We start from the raw sequence: 26,937 nt of genomic DNA on the forward strand, positions 1-26,937 counted from the left end.
GGGATAAGACATGGGAGAATTATTATGTGCCATGAAATCAATTTCTCTGTTGCATTTATTGTTTTTTAATATTAGTAGAGTTATGAATTTCAGTTCTCAGTCTAGTCTTTAGAAATATTTTGTGTGCCTACCTTAGTTTTTTAGGTTTAGGGTATGTCACGACATGCAGCAAGAAAGTCCCTGCATGATGAAAGCAGAACTCAAATGCAGAGAGTGATGATATTGCAGTGTTGGAAAGAATAACACACCACCTTCCTTCTGTGCCCTGGGCAGACACAAGGCCTTTGGGACACTTCTCTATTTTAGGTGATGTTGTGGGCACTCACGAGGAACTGATAGTGCTACTTAACACCCAGCAATCTGGTTTCAAGAACAAGCCAGCCCACAAAGCAAGAACAGTTCCTACTATGGCTGCATCTTAAACCTCAGCCTCAAATGTCTTCAACCCCAAAACTGCCAGAAGTGGATCATTAAAACCAAGTGGTCCTCTCCAAAATGTAAGAAAGAGGCCACTGCATGTCACTGTCTGAGAGCGTAGAGCAGTGAAAGGTGTGTGCTAAGTTAATGAGATTGACCAGGAATGAAGAAGAAAGAATTTGTATAAAAGCAAGGGAGGAAAGCCTGCTAGACTACTTAGATCCCAAAGAAATTGTCACTGGCTGCAACGGTTTTGGAGAGAAGTTTTTCTACTTGGCTATAACTGGGTTTCTGTAAACACAGAAAATGTCATTTGATGGGTTCAGGGAGGAAAATGGTGGTAAGGGAAGGAGTGCCTGCAAATGCCTTCTCCAAGCATTGAATTCTACTCTATGTATCTTTAAGCAATGGGAAGATTTCCTTTTTTTCTCCCTTTTTTTCCCTTTTCTTTTTTCTTTTTCTTTAACAAGAGTGTTGCCAAGGGGTGTGCTATGGCAGCAGCATCCTGCAGTACGTTATTTGCTTCCTTCCTAATCAAAATATTATGGAGTTGTTATTGCATATCCCTGCTGTAATTTTGGAAATTTAATCCCCAGCATTTGGGGGATCACACTCCTCCCTGCCATGCAATTTTCTAAGCAAATTCTCTGCCAAGTTCTCAAGTGTTCCAATTTCAAGTTATTTTGATCTTATCTCCATTGTGTTTCCTTAACGTATCTTGTCTTTAAAGATTCTATATCACAGTCAAAAATTACATACAATTACACTCAGGCTCTGCGAACACAGTCCATGCAGTCCAGAGCTCCCGTGTTTAATGAAGATAGAGCAAAAAGTTACCTGGGCTGCTCCAGTAACTCAGTTTGAGAAGAGGCGCAGGCTTTCTAGCTTCCGTTTGAACTGCTGGAATTTGACTCACCTGACTTCAACAGACCATGTGTTATACATCTAGATGCCCCCTCTAACTTCAGCTAGTTTGGAGTATAAATCTTACTAAAGATTGCTAGACTTTTCTAGCCTAAAAGCTGCAAAGTTCTGCCAATAGAGCCATGCTAGCACAGGTATAAAAATGAAGAAGTTCTGAGTTGTGACTAGTATCCCTGGAACAGGCTGCCCAGAGAGGTGGTAGATGCCCCATCCCTGGAAACATTCAAGGTCAGGTTGGATGGGGCTCTGAGCAACGTGATCTAGTTGAAGATGTCCCTGCTCATTGCAGGGGGATCGGACTAGATGACCTTTAAAGGTCCCTTCCAATCTAAGCTATTCTATGATTCTATGAATAACAGAAATAGGAAATAAATGTCCCTTCCTGATTCCTAAAAGCCTTCTGTAGAGGTAGGGTCTCCTGAGGGAATTCCCCCGGCAGCTGCTTTTCGGCAGTTGTTGAAATGCCTGCCATGCGTAGCAAGGGCACTGATGGTTTGAGCTCCCTTCACACCAACTTGCCGGTCAGTTGTCAGCTGCACTGCTAAAGATGGCTCCCGTTGGTGCCTCCCAGCCGCACGGCTTGGAAAAACCAGCAGCAGCTCTGGCACAGCTGCGCTGCCTTTGCTCCTCGCACACAGATTAGTCTGGAGCCAGAGAACAGCACGTAACATCTCGAATCTTTATGCTGATCCTGGAGCTGTTCTTCCTTAATGGGAAAGAACTTTGTGTACTTTTGAATGATTTCATATTCGATTATTTATTTTTTTAAAACATCTTTCTTGCACTGCCTCTGTTCTGGTTTCTTTCTTGGACATCCAAGCTCTCCCAGCCTGGTAGTCCTGCAGCAGCACAGAGCGTTGCGTGGCACTGGGAGGCACATTCGTCCCGGCGAGACTCAGGCGATGTAACCCAGGGATTCATTTGCACTCACACACTCGGAGACTTATTTTCGCAGCCTGTGTTAAATTCAGGGATTGGCATACTTGATAGGAAGCATACCTTCTGGTATGGCTGTTTGGAAACATCCATAGCATCTCTTGGGTCAATGAAACATGTCACGCACCAAAATGATGTATTATGCACAAAGTGCACTTGTGTAGATATGTTGAGGTAGATGGAGGCAGAGACTATAACCAAGAAACCTATGGAATGTGAGGTGCTAAGGTCCCACATAAAAGCAGAGGGCTTAATTTATCTGCCTCGGAAGCATTTGAGCTTGCCGCTCCAGAGTGCTGATGACACTTGGCCATGGCAAGGTGAGCACTGCATGCTCAGCCAGTCACTGAACAAGAGGCTAAAGAAAATACTCATACACAGTAGGACATCAGTAGCTCCACCATACCACATGCTAGTGAGGAATAACTATTCACATCTCCCACAAAAACTGCGTGGGCATCACACCCTCGTGAAGCAAGCAGCAGCAGAAACATCCACAAAGTCATTCTGAGTCCTGCCTCTTATTGCCACCTAGGAATGGCTTTTAAAAAGTTTTAACAAATGTTTTTTATCAGCCACAATCTTGATAATGCACAGAAAGACCCTGTGTCAAAACCTCCCTGTGATACTGAGGAGGCAAGCAAAACATTCATTTAGGAGAGTTTTTCTTCCCTGGGTGCTGCTGGGGTTGCTGGACCATGCTTTGCAATCTTGGGTGAGCGTTCCCTTGTTTACACCCCATCCTCCCTGGGATTTCAAACCTTGTGCAAAACAGCGTTCTCCTGCTGGGACAGTCATACAAATGAGCAACTCACTGCTATTTTATGGCTTTCCTTGATTTACTCAGTGAGACTTTTCTAAGCAGCAATTAATGAAAGCAATACCACATAGCATCATCTCTTTGCGCTGTTAGTTGGAGTGCTCTAGCATTTGCAGCTGGGCACTGCACATTCCCAAATGTGGGCTGACAGATATGAACCTCTCTGTCCTCCATTTTCATTATTACTGGTTTTAATAAGCCTTTACTTACGTAAAGTATTTCCTTTGCTTATGAAAACTACCAGTGACAGATGATGTGTGATGCTATTTAGAAAACTACCAGCAACAGATGATGCTAGTCAGCTGAATCAACCCATTCATTCCCCACCACAAGCAACACAGCTTTTGCCCCTCTTTGTCATGTACAAAAAGCATTTTCCCACCAAGACCAACTCAAAACTGCTTCACCCGGACACGGCTGCTCTCCACCTCGCCCTGTACCTCCCAGCAACTTGTATCCCTGTTACACCTCATGTGCAGGGCGGTATCAGATGCTCGCTAGCACGAACGGCCAGCAACGAGCAGAGCTTGAACCAGTGCCAAGCACGAGGGCTGCGGCAACGCTTAAGCATCCGAAACCTCCCCTCCTGGCAACAACAAGTATCAGGTGTGGTTCGGTTTTCTCCTGCAAAAACGCAGCTGTGAGGTCAGGGCAGGACAGTGCGGGAGGAATCCCTGGCAGGGCACGGAGAGGCACTGGGGACAGGGAGAGGTGCTGGTGGGATGCCAGGCCACAGCGGGCTGGGGGACCGGGAGCAGCTCTGCCTTGGTTTCAGCAAGGGGTCCGCTCACCCACAGCAGTCATCTTGCTGCCCACCCGGTTGGGGTCCCAGAGCCAGCCACTCCGCAGCGAGCCCGGTCGGTCAGCCCATTGCATCCACCCCTCGGCACAAGCCCAGGTGTTTCGGCTCTGCAGCCCATGACTATTGTAAAGTCGAGGGTATGACATGAAACCGCAGCATTCATTTCACTTCAGAAAGGGGATGTTAGACTCAAAACCGTAAGTCTTTTTGACACGTGAATATTTTTGTTTCCTGAAACAATCTTTGCTCTTGTGTCATTCCTTTGGCAAGTGACTGTCAAGAAGGAATTCAGGGGAGAGGCTTGAGATTATTGTGAATAAAGGCTTCCTAAATATCTTGCTCAAGAAAAGTAAGGAAAAAATCCCTAATCAAGATATTTCCTTTAAAATGTACATAAATTCCACATATTTGCTAAAAGGTAAATGTTGCATCGATGTTTGGTCTTAAACTGTAGCAGGACAGAGCAAGGTTGGACTTAAGGCAACCTTTTTTAAGGGTGGAGACCATGGAGCAGTGGGACAGGCTGCTGGGAAAGGCTCAGATCCCCCATCACGTGAAGTCTCAGGGAACGATTTAGCCAATATCTGTCTAGAGTGGACTTGCCTTGGGGCAGGAGAATTAACTTCTGCGGGTCTCTTCCAGCTCTATTTTAATTTTCTACACTTCTAGATTTTTCTCTCTGTACCTCTGTCCTTAACTGATGTCCCCGGTCAGCGTTGGGTGGCAGCCACCAGCAGCTCCTGGCCGGGTGCCGAGGGGGAAGGTGGGTGCCCTGTGGGGTACGGGGGGGGACCGGGGGGACAGAGGTCTCAGGCACTCACCTTGTCCCCAAGCCACAGGGATGGCGATGGATGCAGGAACACCATCTCCCGCCCGGGAGACGCAGCTGCTCCACGTCACACATCGCAGGCCGGGAGCCCATCGCAGCCGGCACCGAGCCGTGTCTTCACCGCCTGGCTGGGCTGCTTTTATAATCAGGCATTTGTTGTGCTAAAAAATTAACACAATTACCAAAACGTTGTCCTTTTAAATTATCCCACGAATAAGATGGTCAGCCTTTAGTGGCACTTTATTTTCCTTGGCTGTCAAAAATCCGCTGACAAGGAAAAGAGCTGAGGGTTTATTTTGCGACAAGAGGGCACAAGGTATAGAACACACCCTGGGATTTGCATAAGGCAACTGAGCACATGCTGCAATAATTTGTAATTATTTTGTTGTGTCATTTTCAACATTTTTTTCCTGCTCTTTAAAGACCGTCTTACTGTCAGGAGGAGTAAAGTCTTTTCCATGAGGCAGAGGGCTCGTTGTCGGGCAATGACCTCCTGGCAATTGCACTGCTATGCTCAGGTTCTGCCCTGAAAGGACATTTTGCCAAGTGGCTTCAGCAAGAAATCATTCTTTTCTATTTGCTGCCACGGATTTGTCTGATGACTGCGGATAAACATTTTGTTGGTCTGTGCCTGAGTTTTCTCAACTCTCAAATGTTCACGAGTGTTACGTGGCTGCTGAGTGTTTGGTGGTAAAGTGGGCCCTAGCAACTCCACACATGACCACGATTTTCAGAATAAGTGGAAATCATAACTGATGGCCATTTCTGCCTCTACCAGAAGTTGCCTAACTTCACTGAGATGGTTTTACAAGGTACAAAATGTCCTATCAGAAAGTTATTGGGGATTTTCTCCAGGAAAAAATTTTCAACTTCAAGTTAACTTTAACTTTCATTTAGGGTTTCAGCATCTCTTTCTGTCAGGAAGTGGCTCTCTGAGGTCTCCTAGCTAGCTGCTGAGTCTCAGCTGGGCCAGGGGCTTTATATTTAGCTGATGCTATGTGATGATTTCTCCAAATTCCTTCCTTCCTTGTCCCTTTTCTCTCCCACTTTTCCTTCAGGGGAAAAATCTGGCACAGATGTACCCATAGTTTAGCCGGGGTACCCCTGTGTCTTTCCCCCTCTGCTTCTTATAAATCGTCTTCTTGACAGCCCTGTTTCCAGCCCATAACCAGATAAGTGATTGCATAGCCAGTACAAGCTGGTGTTTGGCTAACGTAAGAAGCTCTGCTCATGCTTCTCCTCTGCTGAAGTGCTCCCCTTGCCCACGAGCCTGCCAGTGGTTGTGGATGCTGCAGTCGAGGGTGCGATGCTGTGGCTTTCCACAAGCTGCACTGGAAGCAGCTGAGGTGGATGGAGCCATCATCCTTCCCCAACCCTCGGCAGCCTCGCCTGCTCCTCACCGCCGTGGGTCGTGAGGCTTCCCACGGCGGCTGTCTCAGCTGTCACCACTGCTGGACTGTCCTGAGGAATGTCACTGGGACCTCTTGGAAAGCCTCCAGCCAAGGGGTTTATCTGCTGGCTGCATTCTGCACAGCATCTGCAAGCTCCATGATGGGCTCGGGGCAAAAGCTGAGGGTAGGAGACCAGGACTGCTTCCTTGCCCTCAGAAAACCCCAGGAGGCCAGCCCAAAACCAAAATGCTGACAACTGTGTGCATGGTGCGTTACTCTTGGTGGGACTAGTGTCGGCTCAAGCCTCAGTTTTGGTCTGCAGTGCTTTGCGTCTGATGGTTCCTTGGCCTGTCCACAGCTTGTGAGCAGAGGAGAGCCCCTAAACCCAGCAGCCAGCGTTGATTTTTGGTGCATCTGGCCATTAAAAGCAGGTCTTTTGTGCAGCTTGGGATGCCCAGCTTGGAGGCTCGCTAGCCTCCAGGGGACAACTGAATACAGGACATGTTATACCCCTGGACCTTCCCGTACCAACCCTTTCCTCAGCACTCAAATGCTCAGCAAAATAGCTGTGCAAGTAGTATTTTGAGAAACAAAGTGCAACAATTCATTGACGAGAACATGATGAACAGGATCAGAAGTGAAACCACGCAAGCGAAGCAGAGGAAAGCTCTAGGCAAAACCAACTACCGCTGAGTCCTTGCCCCGGGGAGCGCGTTTCTGCCGGGGCCGGTGACGGCGGGGCTGTGGGGTCTGGGCAGAGAGGTGTGCGGAGCGGAGGGAGAGCCCAGGGCTGAGCACAGCAGGGGCGAGCAAGCGGCGGAGGCACTCCGGGCATTTTCTAGCCAAGCATCCAGCATGGTCTTGTGCCCCGGGACACTGGCGTGTAACACCTCCAGTGTCTCCAAGGGCCGCTGCGACTGACTAGGGAATCACCATGAATGCATCGACCATCGGGAGAAGGACTGTCTTCTGCCTGAGTGTTACCCTCTCTTGGCTCCTTGGGGTCATGCCCATCTGACCGTTCCTCCCACCTCTGCAGCTTTGAGATACTGTGCAGGTCCTGGTGGTGCTCTGAGCATCACCATCTTTTTCGGTCTCTATTCCACGTCCAGACAAAACTCTCAGTACTGGCTGCAGGTACCTACGTCCTCCTTGCTGAAGAATACCGGTCCTATTATTACGTGTCTGTCCCCCTGCAGTTCCTGAATGCCACCCACATGCTTGCCTTCAGTAAGGACTGGCTGTTTTTTCAAGTGGCTGGGGTTTGTGGGTTTTTGCTTTGGGGTCTTTTGTACTAAGGGAAAGGTGAAACTGGAGGACTATAAAGAAACCAAAAAGATGTGTCTTCATTTATCCCCTTTTAAACCTGCATGAAACCTCTGACCATCTCACCTGGTCATTAAGGTCTGTACTTCTGTCACAGACAGAAACAAAACCCTGAGTGACAACATTCCCAACCCAGGTGATTTGGAACTCTATATTGCCTGTACCCAAACGTAATGTCTTCTAACACTTCATTTGGATTTGGGCAGTAAATAGAAGACAGGAAAAGAAGCCCTGGTCTTTAAAGTAAGGCTCACATTGGATCTTTCATTTTACACTCTGCAGATTTTATCTCCTAAATATTTGATGTTATCCCTTAAATGCCTACTTCCTGGCTCTTCGTTTTGCAAGTGATGAGAACAGATCTAGTCTAGCAACTGTGTATCTTCTGAACATATCACACTGTATGCTTGTGCTGGCAGTCATTGCATCCTTGATGAAGGAAATGAAAGAAATCAAGTTTTTCACCATCTCGGTGATAAGAGAAATTCAATACCTTCATTGCCTACGCAAGCAGAGAGTTCCTTTTTAATCACATCGTACTAAAAGCAAATGAGTCTACCTCCACATCTCCTACCATGGATTCATAACACCTCCCACATTCATCACATAGAATAATGAATAAATAATGTATGAAGAATGCCTCCTAGCTATGAGTGGCATCCTTATTACAGGAACACATAGCATTGCAGACTGGGGAAATCTGAGGAAACTCGCTGAAATGAGTTCTAAAACAGCTGCCATAAAAATTCACAGAAGGCTGGTATGAAATAGAGATGGCTTTTTCCCACCAGAAACATGGCCGGGCTATTAGCAACATGGAAAAAACCCTATTATGACTATCACAGAAACATCAGGAGTAAGAGCCAGCCGGTACTGCGAGAGCACCTCGGCTGCCGCTTTGCTCCCAGTGCTGCTGGTGGGTTCACTGGGCGATGGGTACAGGTTCACCCTGTTCTCGCAGCTGCTTCAGTCCTTGCTGCCAGGCAGCAACCCGGCTGCTGGCCATCAGTCACACAGGCGTTAGGCCTTTATTACTGCATTTTAATTACTGCATTCTCAGCAAAGGAGAACCTCCCTGTCTCTAATTTCCACACCTTCTGGATAAACTGGTGAGCGGATGCCAACGTAACGTGAAATCTTCCTGGCTTTAACCTCAACGTTGGCACCTGGCTTTTATTGGTGTTTTTAGGTTGTGGCCTGGGGGCTATACAGCCGTTGCAGCTTTCTTTTGCCTCTCTCAGCCCCTTAGATGACAAGTGGGTCTCCCTCTTGAACACACCGCTGACGGCTGGTCTGGTGGAGCAGAGCTGAGGACGAGTGGTACAAGGAGATGCTGCCTGTGCAAGGCAGGGCTGCCCCGTGGGCTGCCCCTGTCAACCCGCTGCTGAGCTACCGCCTCGGCAGGGTTTGCTGGGGATGACAATCAAAGTAACAGAGTGGAAGTAGTATAAAACCCAGTCGCAAAAGAAAACTACATTAATGCACTGCATAGGGTTAGTCATTTATCCGCTGTTGGGTTTTGAGCAGTGAAATTAATAAAGAAAGACAATAAATGAAGAGTAAATTTTAGTATAGGTGGTTTGTAAGTCAGTCAGCAAGAATCCTATACGCCTTTGTATGCAGAAAAGTACTCATAGTAACTAGCTTTGTAGCATTTTCCTTGTTCATTAAGGTTTTTTATGTCTTCAGCAAATCTCTCATCTTTTGTTAGTTCTTCTCTTAAACTAGCTATGCCATATAGGCATCTTCCTGACACAAGCGTAGCTGCCTTGCTGCCGTCTGCCACCCAAAGTGCTCGTCAAAAGCGTTATTTGTCCCAAGACTGAGTCCTTCATGAGCTTCTATTTGTATTTTGGTAATTCATCAAGGAATTATTTAGCTGCTCACAATACATGCGAAGTAGCAACAATATAATATATCAACCCTTCCTGCCTTAATACCCTTTAAATACTCAATTTCTGAACTACCAGTTGGCTGTATGTGAGACGGGAGTGACACCACAAATGAGCAAAGACCTCACTGCTGGTGGAAACGAGTGGGCTGACCCTCTGGGCTGCTGCAATTGTGGCACTTCGGAAGATCATTTCTAATTGCAAAATAAGAGGAAAGGACTGAAAAGGAATGTGCTGCTTGGTGGAGCCTGTACTTCTATTACTGAGAAATAGCACAGAAAATTGCATTTGCTCCCGAATGGAGTCAGGATGTCACTGCGTGGGGATCAGATCATGTTGACTGACTCTCTTTCACAACAGCCTTTGGATTGACTGTGAGAATCCAAAAGGCTTTTTATGTCATTCTGGTTGAAATAAAATCTTTTCCTTGCTGAAAATTAATTATTGAGTGTTCTGCTGCTTTATAATATATTTATGCGCTCTTGGGAACCTCTCTCTTTTAGAGCCCAGAAAGCATCATCTTAAACACAGCTCAGGCAAGAGAAGTGCCCAGCTCTGCTTTGTGATCCCTTTCCTGCAAGTAGTTCAGGAGGTAAGGCACGGACAGTGCTAATATGCCTGTTGCCAGACCTTCTGAGCACTGGCTATGAAATGGAAGATAACCCTGATATACAGGATGGGTCGCTACTCTTATGCAAAGCGCTTTGCTCAAAGGGCTTTCCTCAAATGCAAGCTAAGTGAGCACTGTGCAAGCCTGCCAGGAGCTGTATTCCATTTTTTGCCAAGGTTCACGGTTGGGCTCGTGCCTTCAGCAAGTGCACCCTTCCAGGGGCGTGCCAGGCAGCGTGACTGGCATCGGCCATAGCTCCCTTATTCTCTTTCCCTGTCCCCAAAGGGACAAGCGTGTGCAGTGGAGTGTTTTGGTTTGGTCACCTGTTTGCTTCTGGCTTTTGAGGGTTTTTTTAATGAACGTAATTATACCGCGGCGCATGTATTATGAAAGGCCAGCTAATGAAGGGCAGTTTGGGCTGGTGACTGGGTCAAGGGAGCTCACCAGCTCTTGCAGTAGTCCTCTCCGCCAGCGTGGGCCAGCCACTGAGGAACACGTGTCTGTCTCAGACGGTTTTGCTCCGCTCATTGAGCTGTGGAGCAAGCAACGGAGGGGTGAGACCTCACCCGCAGTCAGCTCTAAAAGGCGGAGGCTGTCCTGTGCAGCACAGCTTTGCTCTGCCTTCCCTGTTCTCAGAAAAGAGGGCTTGAGCAAGCAAGAGTTGCTCACCCTCGCTTGCTCAAGCTCGCCAGGGCCAGGCGGAGTCACTTGGCTGTGGCTGAGGGTGAGACTGAGATGAAGGAACAGGAGAGCATGGGCTAAAAGCTTGGTGTGTTGCTGTTCTGGTAGCTCCCGAGAGAGAGGGAAAAGCAATTAAGAAGGTAAAACTCGCAAATTCACGGGGCTGGGTCAGTCCTTCTGTTGCTGTTATGCCGTTAACATATTTTGTGATCCTCCCACACTCAGTTACTTTCTTCTTATACTTAACCTTGACCACTAAAGAAAAAAAAAATCTGGCAACTTCAAATTTGGTGATTCATTCCACAAGTTATTGCATCTTCTAAAATGCAATCTACTCTAAAGGCTTAATTGCAGGCTTATTGCCTGCCTCAGAAGTTTAGTTTTGGCCTTGAAAATGGAAAAAGCCTTATTCAGGCACACTTACAGAGCTAGGCCTGGAAGCACAGCGGCGATGGATTGCTGACCTAACTGCTAAAGTAAGTAAGTGGCAACTAGTGGGGATTTCATTAAAACCTTCAAGAGAAGACTGTTTGCCTTGCTTTAATCGATGACAAGTCCACAGCCTCGGTGCAGGGATAAGTGGGCACTCTGGGAAGAGGTGTTCGGATGAGTTGGCATTAAGCAGCGTCCCAGCCTTGTGGAGCAAGGAGAGAAGACAAAGAGGCAGGCTGTCAGTCAGACAAGGCACTCGGAGGGCAAATCTCAACAAATGTGAAGAAATGAAGAGAAAAACTCGATGGAGATTTCAGTTTCCTAAGCCCTTGTGTGAAGAGGCTCACAGGTGTTTCCTTCCCACCTCCAGCTTCCCTGCCACCCCTGACAACATCCTCCCTGCACGGCGATGCCTCATTTTGTCTGCTCCGTTCATCAGCTGTGGGTTGGAACAGTAAAGTTTTGGGGTGGAAATAACATTGCTTGGATGCTAAGAGGAAAAAAAAAAAACATCATCCTTTGCTCTCAGGAAGGAAAACACAGCAAAAGCAAAGGGCTTGGATTCATTCAATTCTTTATTCAAGATGCAAGCCCTGAATCTCAGCTCGTGAGCATAACCAGGTTCGGTTCGTGGCCGGCTACCTAGGCCTGGCTGTGTTTCAGCCGGGGGTCTTTGCCTGCTCACCCTGCACACAGGAGGTGCGCAGCGCTGGCGGAGATCACCCCACGCTTCCCACGGCAGCCTCCGGTTTCGCCAACAGCTTCCCAGGCACCGCTGGCCACACCTGGAAACACTGACATAGATTTGTCTGCCTAGCATCTTTCTTTAGCCTCTTCTAAGTCTTAAATTTACCGGAAAAGTTGCCAGCAAGATTCAGAGACCAGATTGAGATTAATTTAAAATTTGGCCGATGAAAGAAGGCTCAGACAGAGCCAGCGCTGCACTGAATATGTCACCAGCTGCCTTTCTTCTCTGCTCTGCTGTGCTCCAAAAGACAGTCTATCTATCTACTTCAAACGGGCAGCCTTCATTTTCTACCTTTTTCAGATGTTTTTTGAGCAACCTAGTTTCACTGGAGAGCAGTCCATGGGGGCTGGGGTTTTCTTACTTTGAAAATGTGAGACCTTCTGGGCATCAGCTACCAGGAAAGTGCCAGTCACCAAAAGCAGGTGGTTTTGGACAGTTACCAAAGCTGCTGCGGAGGCAATTCTCCACGGGGAGGAGAAAGGTTCAGAAATTGTTCTCAGCCAGCTTGGTCCACATGGCGAAACCCTTGCGAAAAGGAAACGGTCTTCCTACGTGTCAGTTTTGACATCGCCATCCTGTTTCTTGCCTGTATTTCAGCATGCTAATTGCTTGGAAAGGTGTGGGGGATAAAAGATTATACTTAGATCTTCGTGTAGGTGCTGTTGCTAAGCTGCATGACGGAAAAAAAAAAATTAACCTTTTTTCTTTTGCCTTTGTATCCTGGCCAGCCTCTGCAGAGGAGCAGGGAGGAGGGGTCCCATCCCCGTCCTCCACCAGCCCGGGGTCCGGCGGGACAGCAGGGTGCTGTGGCAGGGGGCAACCACCCGGTGAGAGGTGGGGAGAGGGTCTCCCCAGGGCTCTGCCTCACACCGCGGCACCGGCAAAGGTGAGCTGCTGCGTGCTGGGCAGTGCCCACCGCTGCCCACCGAGCCAACCCGTGCCTGGGCTCCTCCATCCCTGCTGCCCTCCCCGAGCGGTAGCGTCTCTCTGCCTATTTCCAGAACTGGGTGGGCACCATGAAGTCAAATTGAGATAAAAGATACTCATCCCCCCTCCCTTAAAGCTTTTTCACAGGCTGCAGCACTCTCCTTGCAGAGAGCATGAAGTAGGGCATGCCGGTGTGTCTTCCACATTAGCTGCTTCGTCACTCACTGCAGGTCACTACTTTGCTATCACCAATTTCTTGCCTCTTCTGCAATAGTGAAGCCTGTACCAAGACTGTTACATCAACCACAGCACCGTTCTGTACTAGAACAAAGAGTCTGCCCTCGGGGACACGCTAGTTTCTGGTCTTCCTTTTGGCCAGCGTATGTTATTTTCTATCAGTCATGACTGTTATTTCTGAACTGCCTGTTGTGCAAAACAGTAAAACTTATTAACACGTGTTTTTCAGACTGAGCCATTTGTTGTTTACTTTGAGAATTTAAAGCCATGGTCTACTGCTGTTTAGGAGAGCCTCTCACTAGCCTCTATACGTGTGTGCGGGGGGTGGTCTCTGCACAAGAGTTAAGCTTGCTAGAAAAAGAAAATTCAGGAGATGAAAACAGGAAAAAAAGTAATTGCATGGAGTGCCACATTTTGCTGAAACTCTTGTTGCTATTTTTACTTTTCTGTGTTGTACAGTTCTCTCAGAAGTAGCGCTCTCAGCAAACAAGGCCAGGATGAAAGACAGGCTGATTAACAAAATCAAGGCTGCTGAAGAAAAACTGATGCAGTGGGTGCTGATCTTTTCCTGAGCCCACTAAGTATTAGTGCAGCAATGCAGCAGGAGGGAACCAAAATCCTCCCCATGTACAGTCAGTGGAAGGTTTTAGGTACATTTTATGAGTGAAATTTGTTCAGGATACCACGGTCAACAGCAGCCGGTTTATGTACATCCATCATTTGAAGGTGGAAAGGCTGCTCTTCCCTTCTTAAACTACTATACCTTTGTGGGGTAGGGAATTGCAGATGCATGTAAATGTTTGCAGGGATTTCCTCATTCTAGGATACTCTACAAATATTATCATTATTTGTCCACCCAGATGCCAGAATTTCTTCCTGGAAGATACAGATGTGGCTTTTCACTTCTTTCTTTTGATGGGCCCCAAATCCACGTCCCTTCTTTTGACCCTCCGTGCTTTGCAGGGGAAGGAGAACTGTTACTCTTCAGTTAAAAGCAAACAAACCCACAAAGGCCAAATCGGTCTGCTCTAGTCATTACACTGTTTCTGAGCTGCTAGTCACCTCAACAAACTGCAAAAAGTGAGACACTGTGCTAAAAAAAATTAAAAATTGAACCCCCCCCTCTTTTCTGCCCTACTTCATAGGAGTAAAAATGAGGCAATTCCTCCAGGAGAGCTATTACCAGCCCTGTGCACATCCAGTCCCCGCGCATGCCCTGTACCGCTTGCTCAAGGAGGAAGACAAGCAGGGTGGGGATCCCTTGCGGTGAGATTTCCTTTACCACAGGTTCCGTTCTCAGCTATGCTTTTATTCTAGGGCTTTAAAAAAAGGAGAAGTAAATCCTGCTGTTGCAATTATTCAGAGAACTCCATCCCAGAGCGGTACCAATGTACCAAGAGGTTGCAAATACAAAGCGGGGACATTTTTCAGAAAAACTTCTCGAAAAGCTGCCTGAAAGCCAGAACAGAATAGGCCTGTCTCAACTTTACAACCTTTTTGTCTTTAACAAAAAAGTTCTCCTCTGCTGCCACATGCAAAACAGGCAATATAGGAGAGCTTTTCCATCCTTTGGAGCCAACTGTTTGTTTCTCTGAAACTGAGGTGCTCCTGTTTTGATACAACCCCACTACTAACTGTGCCATGGTCGCCTGCAGTGCATGGGTTGGAACAGGTAACTGGGGAAGGATCAAAACCTTGAGTGCTGGCATTGCCACCAAGTTTGGGCTTAAATGCTCACATTCCCTGAGACCTTGGTACCAGGTGTGAGTGACACCTGGCCTGGAAGAGAGCACCTAAGTCAGGACCAGTATCAGCAAAGGTTTCACAGAAACCAGACTGGGCTAGAACCCAAGCTTCCTCACTGGTGTCCCCAGCCTGTGGTGACACTGGTATCACACTGGCTTTGCAGTTACCTGTGTGAGCTAGACTGAAGCGATGCCTTCCTACAAAACGGAGGAGGTTCAAGGTTTTAGGGCTGTTCCAGCTCTTGCAAATATAGAGTCTGGCAGAGAAAACCCTCCCAGAGAGGATCTGTGGTGTTTGAAACCTCTCTGTAACACAGCTTGGAAACAAAGGCATGGCCTGATTTTCATACTTCTGCCTGGAACATTATTTGCAGCAGCAATTCTTTATGTCCACCAGACCCTGCTAAGTGGTGCTCTGCCAGAGAGCCACAGAATCATGTTAAACAGTGATTTATAGCATTTTAGGGACTGATGAAAAAAGAATGCATTGTGGGTGAGGGGGAAATGCTGAGACTTGACAGTGTCCTGGTGATGGAAGCGGCTAAGTCAGACTGCCTTAGAGAAATGCATGCATGCTCTTTTTGTAGCTGCCCCAGGCAGGGTGTCAGCCATCTCCCAACCGCAGCTGCCCATTTTGCCCATAGTTTGCGGGAATGTGGGAGAATGTCTTCAAAAATTCCTTTGGCGGAGAAAAAACCCCACATTGTCTTACAAAACGCCTGGAGTCAGTGCTGTCGAGAACCATCTCACAGCAGCAGAACAAACACTGTGCTGGTTGGAGCTGGAAGCAGCAGAGAAGACTGGGGGAGAAGGCCAACTCCTGAACTTCTTCCAGCAGCTGGAGAAACTGGAAACACAGTGTACACAATGAGGAGCAGTAAAGGCCCCAAAATTGAATGGTCTACAAGCAGAATTAATTTCATGTGAAGGAGAGGCATTCATCTACAGGCACCATTGGTTTGACAGTGTGACCTGGGAGTCTAAAATAAATGACCCAGGGCTTTCACTCTATTTCTAATAGTCTACCTAAAGGGAAAGAAAGGGAACTCGTATGTTTACGGAAATATTACTGAAATATTGCTGTGAATCAACTTGCAATATACTTTGCCTGGGATGGAAGACATACAGCTGAACAATGAGATCAGTTTCTTCCCTGTGTTTCCGCCAACACCCAAGAAAATTACTATTGAGGAAAAAATGTTTTATTAACAAATGCTATAGTAGAGAAAATTGGGAAGGCCTTGTGGCTTTGGCATACGGATTAGAATATCATATAGACCTCTTTGGTCAATTTGTTCAAATTGGTAAAAAGATTATGTAATTGATGCGTAACCCTTAGTAAAACATAAGGTTTTGATGCTTAGCAGGATTGAGCATGTATGTTGGTTATGCTGGGGATAGCATCAGCTAGTTTGCATGTTATTATGGTATGCAGACTGCTTCTCTTTAACAATTTATGGAAACAATCTGAAATACTTCTGAGAGAAACCCATGGGATTTAATCATCAAAGGATGAAAAATATCCATCATCTATTCTTTGCTGATGACAATGACCTCACTTGATCACAGAGGAATAGGTGTGAAAATAACTAGGAAGAAAGAACGAAGGCAAAAGTAACCAGACATAAAGAGTTCTTGCAGAAGGAGAAAGATAGTAGGGATACTGAAATTGGTTGAAGCAGCAAAGATATTCCCATCCCAGCCAAGAGCCACTGGAATGTGCTGGACCCCTCAAGCAGTGGGACAACTTAGCACTCAGCTAAGTGTCACCGAGAAATAAATCTAACAAGTAGAAAACCAGCATTACTCAATAGCTGCTCTAGCAAAACAGCATTGAGCCTAACCTCAAGAGATCCCCTACTCCCACTGCCTTTCCCTAAGGCAGAATCAACTATTCTTATATTATTCCCAATAGCTACTTGTCTACTCTGTTCTTCAAAAGCTTTACGGATGCTTTGTAAGTTAAAGCAGCACTCTGATTCACTCAGCACTGACTCACCCAAGCACTGCTTTTTCTGCTTCACTGTCTTGACTGTTGTTTTTTTTCCTAACTTGCTTCTTCCTAGTTTCTGCTAGTTTGCTTCCTAATTTGCTTCCTCCATTCTGCAGTCTAAGTCCGTGACTCCATGGGCACCACAGAGGTGGAGAAGAGGGCTTGAGGACTGCTCTTATCTCCTGTATTCATCTTCTCTCCCTCAAATGAAGTGGTTCCAGTTCCTCTTATCTTTCCCTTAATTTCCTGTTTTCTAGCCCTCTGAGCAGTCGGGTCGCTCCCCTCAGGACTGTCACCAAATGGTCTCTATCCTCCTTGAACTGAGATGCCTGAAAGCCGTGTCCTGCCTTGGCAGAGGTCTTGCTAACCCCAACCACAGTGACCGAATTACTTTGTGTCTCCGCCTTTGATCGCACCTGATGGCAAGTTGTCTGCTGTTTCCAGGAGATATTGCTGAATCCCGTTTGGGTGCCTCCAGCCTCCTTTCTGAAAATGTGCTACTTAAGCAGCCTCAGCTTGCATTTATGAGGTTGATTATTCTTTCTTGAGCATATTACTTCACAGCTCGCTCTCTTGCATTTAATTTTTTCCAGACCACTTCTCCAGTTTGTCAATATTAGCTTGAATTTTGATTCTGTCCTCTAGTGTATGTACCCTCCTGGGCAGCCTGGTATCTGCAGTTGTAATGAGTGTGATCATAACCATTCTATCATCTAGGATATTAAAGGATATATTGAATAATACCAGATCCAAGGCTGAGCCTAAAAAATCACACTTGACCATTTTCTTCTCTTTTGATAATGAACCACTGGGAACTACTTACTGAGTACAATTTTCAAGATTGTATTCATTCTGTAGGGGTTTCATCGAGGATGGTTTTCTTCCTCCCTTTGAATTGAAATAGTATTTTGCTATGAGGAGGTAATGATTTACTTTCACGGGCCAAGTGATACTGGAATGAAAAATGGCTCTCTTAGCAGAAGAAGAAAGCCAAAGTCACCTTTGATGGGCCTGGTGGGAGGTGCTGGGTGTTGTGGATTGCAGTGACACGCCTGAATGGACACACACACACACACAACTCACCTCCAGGGCATGTGATGGGTTCACTGCTCACAACATCGCGGAGAACGTGAAATGAGACAGTAGGGCACCAACACCACGTGCGTCGTGGTTCCCGCTCACTGCGATGTGCGTGTCCGCTGGGGTATTGAGTACAAGGCTGTGCGCAGACCTCCCCCCAAGCCCCCAAACCGAGGCGTCCAAGATGGACATGGACACCAGCTGGGCCAGGGGAGCCAGCCTGCCGTTCTTCAGCCACCTTGGCTTTTGCATAGCTCAAGTGCATCGAGCTACATCCCAAACTGGCACCATAACCTCCCTGGTGCAAGAGTGCAGTTTTCCCAGAGGCCAGCTCATACACCCAGCTCGTCTCCAGCGTCTAATGCATTACAGGGGTCCTCAGGACCCACTGTCCTCTCTGTTGGGTGAACGGTTCCTGGAGCCTGCCCTTTTTTCAGCTCTCTGAAATACACAGTGTGTATTTTATAGCCTCACGAAGATTCGTGCACAGGTCTGCTAAGGTCTGTGAAGTTGTGTGGAGTGAGTCATGTCTTCTGCCGTCCTGGCCTGCTGACTCTGTTCCAGACAGTAAGGGGGAGAATTTCTCCCAAGTTTTCTCTGGAACTGAATATCCCTATTTAAAAAAAGAATGAGCTTAGTTTGGGGGGGAAAAAAGTGCAAGAAGTTTTAAGAGTTGGCAAAGAAAAAATTATACTAAGCTCAGTCAGTCACTGACACAGACTGTCTAAATATAATACAAGTCCCTGGTGTCCCTGTAACTTGCAAATGAGTTAACAACTAGACGAGTTATTGTAACTCCATCCTTCAGGTTTCTGCAGAGGATGTTTACCAGGAGAACTGAAACTGCAGCAACATCCAGAGCAAAACTTTTACAAGTACTCTAAATCTGTGTGAACACTCCCTTTCCCAAACTGACCAGTAACTGGTGTCAACCCCCTTTTCCTATGTCCTCCTTCATACTGTCTCCACTTTAGGGTCATCTGCCCTTCCTTTATCTCTTTTTTTTTCCTCCTTGTTTTCCATGTTATCCCCCCAAATGCAATCTTCACCCCCAAAATAGCCCCAGAACAAAGCAGGGCACTAGCTAACCTTCTGACACACAACTTTCCGTGTCTTGGGAATCCTCCTTGCGCTAGAGCAGGAGGAGATGTGAATAGGGCAGAAGCTGTTTAAGACACCTCCCTTCTGCACCAGCATACCAGGGCAGAAAATAGCGAACTTGTCTCTCCTGCTGCTTGTGGAGGTGTTGGTAATTTAAGGTAGGGATGAATTAAAACAACCCCACCCAAACCTGCTAAATGGCACAATTTTTTACACTTCTTTTTCATTAAGAATATCTTGGCTTTTAGTCCTGTACCTGAAGATAAAACATCAGAACACTTAATATTTCTTCTGGGTCAGAAATTCTAATAAAGTTACAGAGGAAGAAGAGTAAGGTTGGGGTGATTTAAAGGAGCTGTTCTAAAAGCTGCCTCCTCTTGCTTGATCCGCCCTTGTTTTTGACATTTCCCCAGTCTCCCCTGCTTTTTGTTGACAGGTTCTTAGAGAATGGGTGGTGGCTTTTTCTGAGAGCAGCATCAGATGTGGTTACATGAAAAACACGCATGTGAGAGCTTTGCAGTGACTGCAAAATTGATTCGAGGGTTTTTTTGGTGTGGAGTGGGGCTTCATTAGCCAACAGGTGAAAAGAAAAGTTACCATATTTTGGAACAGCTCAACAAGAACGAGATAAAAGTACTTCTTGTGGGTACAGAGGGCAAAACAAAAGGCTGATACGAAATAAAGCAGGGAGGAAGCCGCTTTGTTAGGCTGGATGGCTGAGATCGGTAAACAGCAAAGATACGGGCACGCAAACTGGCAGGGCAAAATTATGCTGCCCCAAATGCAAAGCTGCAGCAGGGAGAAGGGGGGGCCCGGGCATCCATGGGAAGCGGCCTGGTTTTGTCCGTGTTAACTTATCCTGTCTGGAGGGAAAGAACACGGCGTTCCCCTGGGGGACAGGTTTCCAGAGGAACGTGGCATGCTGCGAGCGATGTAGGTGAGGCTGCCGTCAAGGGACAATGTGGCAAACGGGAACGAATCAAAGCGACTCCTCTTTGTGCATCTGCAATGTTAGGCTGAGTCATTACCATTCATCACCAGCCCGGCTGGTGTGTTCACACTGGTGACAGTTGTTTTCGGGAGAGAGGACAGCTTTTGATGCCTTTTAATTCCTGAAAATAAAAGAAAAAAGGGCTGTCAAGGTAACCGGCATCCGGAGAGGCTGACTGAAAACAGTGGGTAAGGAAATAACTTTAAGTCCCAGGGAAATGCAGCACAAAAAGGAGCTGCCACAATAACCAGGACAGCGTGGCTTGCTCCTTCGTGTTTCTGAAGGAAGCGGTAAATGGCTAAAACTTCCCATGCTTGATTTACAAATGAGCTCCAATTGCAGGACAGCACAGAAAAGTTAGCATTGTTGTTGCAGGGTATTTTCTCTGCATTTCTTCCTGCTAGGCTGTCTGAGTCATTCACATCTGTATGTGTAGCATCGCTCATCTTGCAACTTACTCGAAACAAGCCCCCAAAACCTCCTCAGCAGGAATAGCGAAGCCTCTTCTGGCCCATGCTGGTTCTCATCGGAGACGGATGTGCTCCACAGCACCCTTGGGCAGTTTAGCCATTGACTTTACAGAGGCTCAAGATTTCTCCCATCCACCTCCTGCTGTTTCAAGGATAGGATGCTGGGAGCAGCTCTTGCCGGGAAGTTTTAAGGCAAGGTACACCCTGTGACTGCCTTTCCTTCAGCACTTCTCCTTTCCCTCACCCCGGTTGGCCCCACCAGGCTCTGCAAGCTCAGCAGTTTCCAGCTCTGACCCTGGGAGGCTGTGCCCAGAGAGGTGCCGTCGCCCTGCATCGGCGTCCCCTCCCTCAGATCCATGCTTTTCCTCTGCAGCTTTCCCGTCTCCATCTTGTTATTCCTCTTCTCACACCTCTCTCCTTTTTCTTACTGATCCCCTCTCCTGCTCTGCGTCCCCGCATCACCCTGTCATAGTGTTTCTCTCTTTATACCACTGTCTTCATCTACTCACCGCCACGGCAGGAGAGCCTTACTGAGGCAGAGGGATGCTCCTGTTGAGCGCAATAAGGTGTAGCTACCACCTAAACGGAGATGGTCCTTGCCTGAAGAAATCACTTCAAATAAGCAGGGCAGGAAAAAGGGTGAGGGAGAGGTCTAGAAAGGAGAAGTGACTTCCCCAAGCCTGTCCAGCGGGGCCAGAAACAAGTCCTCTGTCTTACCCATTGGGCCAAACTGCCATCTTTACTCCGCAGGGACTTAAACAAGTGTAATTTTAAAGCAAACCAAAGCACGAGAGGGGCCTCCTAGGAACAGAGCTCCTCAAGGAGTATTGCCACTGGGGCGGAGGAACAACCAGGCAGTCAAGCCACACCGCCCCGCCAACAACCAGTCCTAGGAGGCTCTTGGCTTCGGCCGCGTCCACCTAGGAAAACACCGCTTCCCAGCCCCGGCAAGGCAGCAGCCCCCAGGTTGTGCAGCCAAAAGACGCCCAACGTGACAGCGAGGGAGAGGCACGAGCTCCGCGGGATGCGGTGCCACTTTCCAGGGACCGGGAGCCACCTTACCCTGCGCCCAGGGGAAGGCTGTGCTAGAGCTGGGGAGGGGATTTTTCACTTTCCTACGATGACCAAAGTGCTGCCACGGGACTTGCTACAGGAGATAATGAAGACGGCTCTAAGGTCTGGGCTGGGGTTAGGTCAGGCACTCCAAAGGGACCTGTCCTGTCTTCTGTCTTGTCTTCTCCATCTGGGCTAGTTCAAGTTGTGCACTGCCTAGGAGACCAGCTGTCTCCCTCTTCAGCCCTGCAGAAACCCACTGCTAGACCTTTAAAAAACACAACATAATAATTAGAGACGAGCTCATTATATCGGCTCGTGACTCATCTACCGGAAGCTGTAGCGAACACCGCTGCTGTGCTGGGAGTCTCGCTTTCAAGGGTGTGGCGACACATGCAATTACTAGACTGAGTAATCAAAACTTGGTATGGGTTTACTGTCATTACACGCTAACTTCTGACAGCAGAGTTGTGAGGGACTACCGGTGTTAGGCCCCACACCTGTATGTGCACACACATGCCCGTGAATATCCCTGAGCGGTCCAATAAAGTCAGCAGGACTGTGCGAGGCTGAGACGCTACCTGAAGCCCAAACGTATTTTTGTGCAAGTTTAGAGTAAGTTAGTTTGTAGGCAAGGTCCCCTCCTAAACTGAGAGGCCTGGCAGGAAGGAGTCAACTTGCTTTATAAAGTTCAGGAAACACAGCAACTGAATGGACCGGTGTGATGCAGAATCAGTAGTGACGCAGATACTCAAATAATATGCCTATTATTGACAGACCGCAAGTTTGCTTTGATATTCTTCTGTTGTTCACCTCATCATCAGAAAGGTCCTTAGGTTTGGTAACGCATCAAAGACGGTGACTCGGGAAAGCCTAACTGCAAGAATCACGTCCCTGCTAGTGCATCTGCCCGTGGGACAACCGGCGTCACCTATGGCTTTCCTCCTTGTCAACATATCCATTGCTGTGGGTCACCCCAGCGTGGTTGAGAACGTGCTGTCACTGCTGCCGTGCTAAATAAAAAAATAAAATCCCGTGAACACATGGCACTGAGAGAGCCTGGGAGAGTTACTCTGGTCAAACTGTTCCTGGGGTGAAAGTGAGCTGCTCTGCAGCCCGAGCAGGGTGAGCTGTTCCCTGGCTCTACCTCTGCCACCAGAAAGGATTTACATTCATATGCAAAACCCCTACACCTGGGGCTGGCAGGGCTGCCGCTGCGCAGTGGCATTCACAGCGACGGGGCAGGGTGCATTTTGAACCCGTCCTGCCTGCCTCTGCTCTCAAAATCAACTTCTCTCTCAGCAGCGAGGACACCCCACCTCAAAACCCATCTCAAAGGCTGTCTGTAAAAACAAGAAGCGTTCTTCATATGAATGAGACTATTAATGTAAGTGCAGATGCGGAAGCTGTTACCACCAAAATGTTTAGGAAACTGGTGAAAGGAAATAGTTGAGCTGTAGCGTAGGAACCAGTTCAAGCACTCGGCTCTGGCTGCTCCCCGAGCCGCGTCCTCGCCACGATGCAGCACGCCCAAGAAGATCTGACTGCACCCGGAGAAGAAGATGATGCCTTTGGGGAAGGTAAAGTCATCTTTTATTAAACTAATCCCTCTCCTACTCAGACTAGAGACCGGTTTCTAGCTTGGGTGGTATTTCTTGGGTAAATCTGAAGTTGTCTATGGGATCCAAGGTCACAGGGTGACCAGGCTTTCTTTTTCTCCTAAGAGAATGGAGAACAAAAGCACCCCAGATACAATAAAAATAACTTTCACACTGGTTCGGCAGCTTGCTTCCTCAGCAAGGAGGTTGCTGCAGAAGAAGAAAGCTGGGGGGACACCAAGTGTGTTTTCTACAGTGGCTGCCCTATGCAAAGTAACGCGTTGTGCATTCAACACCGCAGGTGCAGCTGTCGTTAAAGTAGTAGGGGCTCTTTACAGGGGCTAAAGGCGACTCGCTACTTAAATCGTCTGAGCAGAATTAGCCCCCTCCTCTCCGACTGCCACAACCCAGGGCACAAAGCCAGTGCCATAGCTTCTTATCGCTAAAACTGCTTCTGCTGGAGCTCGATCCCTCGCTGCTTGCATCCTGTGCCGCCGTTTACGTGTGTACCGAGTGCTACCAGGTCAAAATAGCAGAGACGCAGATAACAGGACCCAGAGGAGGGGGAAGAATCTGGCCCACAGTGTCTAATTTCTGCCGCTGCTCGCTGCTTCCCTTTGCACTCGAGCGGGGGCCCGGGGGAGAACTTGCTCATGCAAATCTTCTCCCGGCCCCCGGCCCTCTGCAGTTTCCAAGGGAGTTGAAGGCACAAAGAGCTGCCTGGATCCGCTCCAAAGACTGTGAACCTTTAAACTCACTTTCAGCACAGCTTCGGCAAACTTCATTTAAACAAAGCTCAGCTGCGGTTGGTATGGAAAACTTAGCATTGAATAGGGCCAAATCAAGTTATCTGAGCCCCAGTGAAAGGCATCAACGCAGAAAAGAAAGGAGTTTCAATGATGTACTGTCTGTACTCAAATATATTTCTCACGTATATATGCCCCCACTCCTCACCCTGTGTCCCAGTTCGGGCTCAGAAGAGCAATGGATTTGCAGAAAGGAGAGGTCAGAGCATTTGCATTCAGAAAAAAATCCTGATAGTCCAGGGAAGACCTGATGCCACTGGGCAAATCAACTGGCATCGAAAGTATCCTGTTGCATTCCCTGCATCCTGCCCTCATGCAGGTGGATGCTGTTTCCCAGGATAACCAGCCACGTGCTCCCACTCTATACGGACATTTCCAAGTAAGTGCTCTGAAGAGCCAGTGGGATTTAGGCTTCATTGCTGTTTCTGAAACCTCTAGCCTATGTTCTTAATCAGAAACGTAGGAGAGGAGGAGAGGAATGTGTGGAGGTTATTCGACATTTATATTGTGTTATCTGAAGGGAAAGATACAGCGCTTAAGAAATCCTTTCCAGCCTCGCAGCTAAGTTGTTTCTGGCAGGGCTGATCCAGCAACAGCTAGAGGAGGCTGGCTTTTCAAAGGCAGGAACACTTTAAAAATCTCTCCATGACCTTGCTTGGAGCAGGAGGTTGGACTAGATGACCTCCTGAGGTCCATTCCCACCTGGGTTATCCTACGAGCCTATAAGTTGGTGACAGCCTCTTCAAGTCTTCTACGTGTAACTGGGAGCAAATCTACCCCAGCTGCTCTCTCGGCCAGAGGGTCTGTCGGCTCCCAAACCTGCCAGCTGGAAAGCCCAAATAACACAGGCGCAGGGCTAGCCTTCCCCTCCAGCCCCTTCTCCTCTCTCTCAAATGGGTTAGCAGAGAAACATTAACTTTTTCACCGCTATTTCTGGAGCGCCGTTGACCCTGGACAAGCCAGCACGCTCCCCTGGGCTGGGTGGGATCCGAGCGTGGAGGAGCCGTGCCTGTTTCGGTCACAGGGCAGCCCCCACCCCGCTCACGCTGCAGAGACCTAGGCACCAGCCAAAACTCAGTCGCAGATTTTCAGGCCAGATGGAAGCGTTTGTCAGGTGCTGAACTCCGACTCCCAGCTCAGCACAGACCACAGCTCTTAGGGCGTGGGCTATTTTTTTTATTTTCCACATCCGGCTTGATTTGGAAAGCGGTGATGGCAGGTCTCCCATCTACCTTTTTAACTTGTCCCAGTGCTCAGCTACTGTCACAGTTAAAGATAATCACAGCTTATTTCTTCTAGTCTTGATTTGTCGAGTTTTTTGGAGTTTGTTGCCCTTTTGTCCAGGAGAGCAAAGGACTTGCTATTGCTTGTACATATAAATGTCTCATATAGCTATCCACAGACTGTATTCAGACTGCTCTTACCCTTTGCCAAGCAGACTGTTATCAATGACTGTGTCTTTATAAAATGCAAGTTTTAACCTTTTAAGCAATTTCATGGTTCTTCTTGGGACCATCCCCTTGGAGACGTGGACACCAGCATGGAGCCCACAACTCCAAAACTGTTACATCAGGGACAAATCCAGAAGTTACATGATCTGTTCACTCATACTTTATAAATATGTATATATATATATACACACACATATTGGTATATGTATATATATGAGATAGATATATATAGAGAGAGAGATATATATATCAGGATCAGTGTGAGGATCAGCTAATATGTACAAGGACTGCTTCAGTCCTTTTGGGTCCCAGCATCACATGAGGGTCTCCTCTTCATCAGATTTTCTTTTATAATCCTCAAGTCTTTCAGCATCAAAATTTCTCAGGACAGGGTCAACACTATCCCATAATTATGGCTTATGCCCTTTGCTCCCAGCTATGCCCACACTAAAATCGGATGAATCAGCCCACTTTCTCAAGTAGCCTGGTCTCGGAATGATTTACCACTTCCTCACTGTGCCATCTGCATATTCAGTCAGTCACTGTTTAAAGTTCTCTTTCAGGTCACTGACATAAAAAGTGTTAAATCCCATAGGGATGGAACCAATCTGTGCAGGTCCTCGCTAGAAACTGGCATCCCCGATGATTCCTCAGCTGGGTTATATCTGTCATTTGGACTTGTTTTGGATCCATTCAGCATGTCCCAAATTGATCTACTCTATTTTAAGTTTCTTAGTCAAGATCTCATGCAGTACCAAGTCTTAATTCTTACAACAGTCTAAGTACACTATCAACAATTATTTTCTGTAAAACTACTCAGTGCCGCTGATTGTATTCCATTTCCTTTAATTTTGCTTATGTGACTCCTACATCAGCTATTCCGTAACGAGGCCAGGACCACTGCCAGGCTATCGCACCATTAGTGACACAACATTAACTCATAGCTCTCTGGAAATCCTCTGGTGTTTCATGTTTTTTGAAAAAATCAACAAAGAGCTCCTCGGATAGCTCTTATCAAAGCTACAGTTTAAAATCCTCCTTTGGCAAAGATAAAGGGAAAAAAATTTTCTCATTGATATAGACCGTAAGCTGTCACTGATATTTTCCCACATGCACACAAAAACATTTGTGAAAAACTTCTGCATTTTCTGCAGCATTATTGATAATTCTGCCATTTTCATCTACTTATGCTCCAATAGCATCGTTTTTCCTTATTGTACATTGAAAACCCAAGTCACAGAGCTGGGTGTGACAAGCTATAGTATATACATCTTCACAAAAAATCAGGCTGCTCTTGCAATAGGCATTCAAAGCTTGAAAATGTTCATCCTCAAAGAAAATCTGTTAGCTAATTTTCTTGTTTTCTAATAACAACCTTGCACTTACATTGTGCTATCTCCTTCAAAGGATTGGCGGAGACTTTGCGAATGACTGTGCTTAGGTTCAGTGAAGCGCAACTCCCTCTCCTCTGCAACACGGCCATCGTTTAACAGGGCACAGCTGTAGTATGCAAAAGTTTTGAGAAGGAGCTATTTTAGCCTCTTGAAAGTACAGGCAGTGATATGTTTCATTTCTTTTATGGCCCGACGCACTATATTAATTCAAGGCAAGTGACTTCAGTTAGTCCTACATACAGTCAAAACACCTACTTTGGGGAAAATGCTTTTTAATTTTTAG

At 47.2% G+C, this 26,937-nt stretch overlaps 1 protein-coding gene across 4 annotated transcripts in view; it reads left to right on the forward strand.

Moving 5' to 3' along the window:
• Positions 1–26,937, forward strand: part of RIPOR2 (RHO family interacting cell polarization regulator 2) — a 108,371-nt gene that overhangs the window by 16,485 nt on the left and 64,949 nt on the right. The window contains exon 1 of one of the 4 annotated variants that reach the window (XM_052787160.1): positions 22,774–22,985. The exons of the other annotated variants lie outside the window; for them this stretch is intronic. Within the exon in view, the coding sequence (XP_052643120.1) occupies positions 22,925–22,985 (61 nt within the window). The 5' untranslated portion in view covers positions 22,774–22,924. Of the gene's footprint in view, positions 1–22,773; positions 22,986–26,937 lie in introns of those variants that run through there. 4 annotated transcript variants of the gene reach the window in all.

Source organism: Harpia harpyja, chromosome 5 (assembly GCF_026419915.1).
Source record: "Harpia harpyja isolate bHarHar1 chromosome 5, bHarHar1 primary haplotype, whole genome shotgun sequence".
NCBI lineage: Eukaryota > Metazoa > Chordata > Aves > Accipitriformes > Accipitridae > Harpia > Harpia harpyja.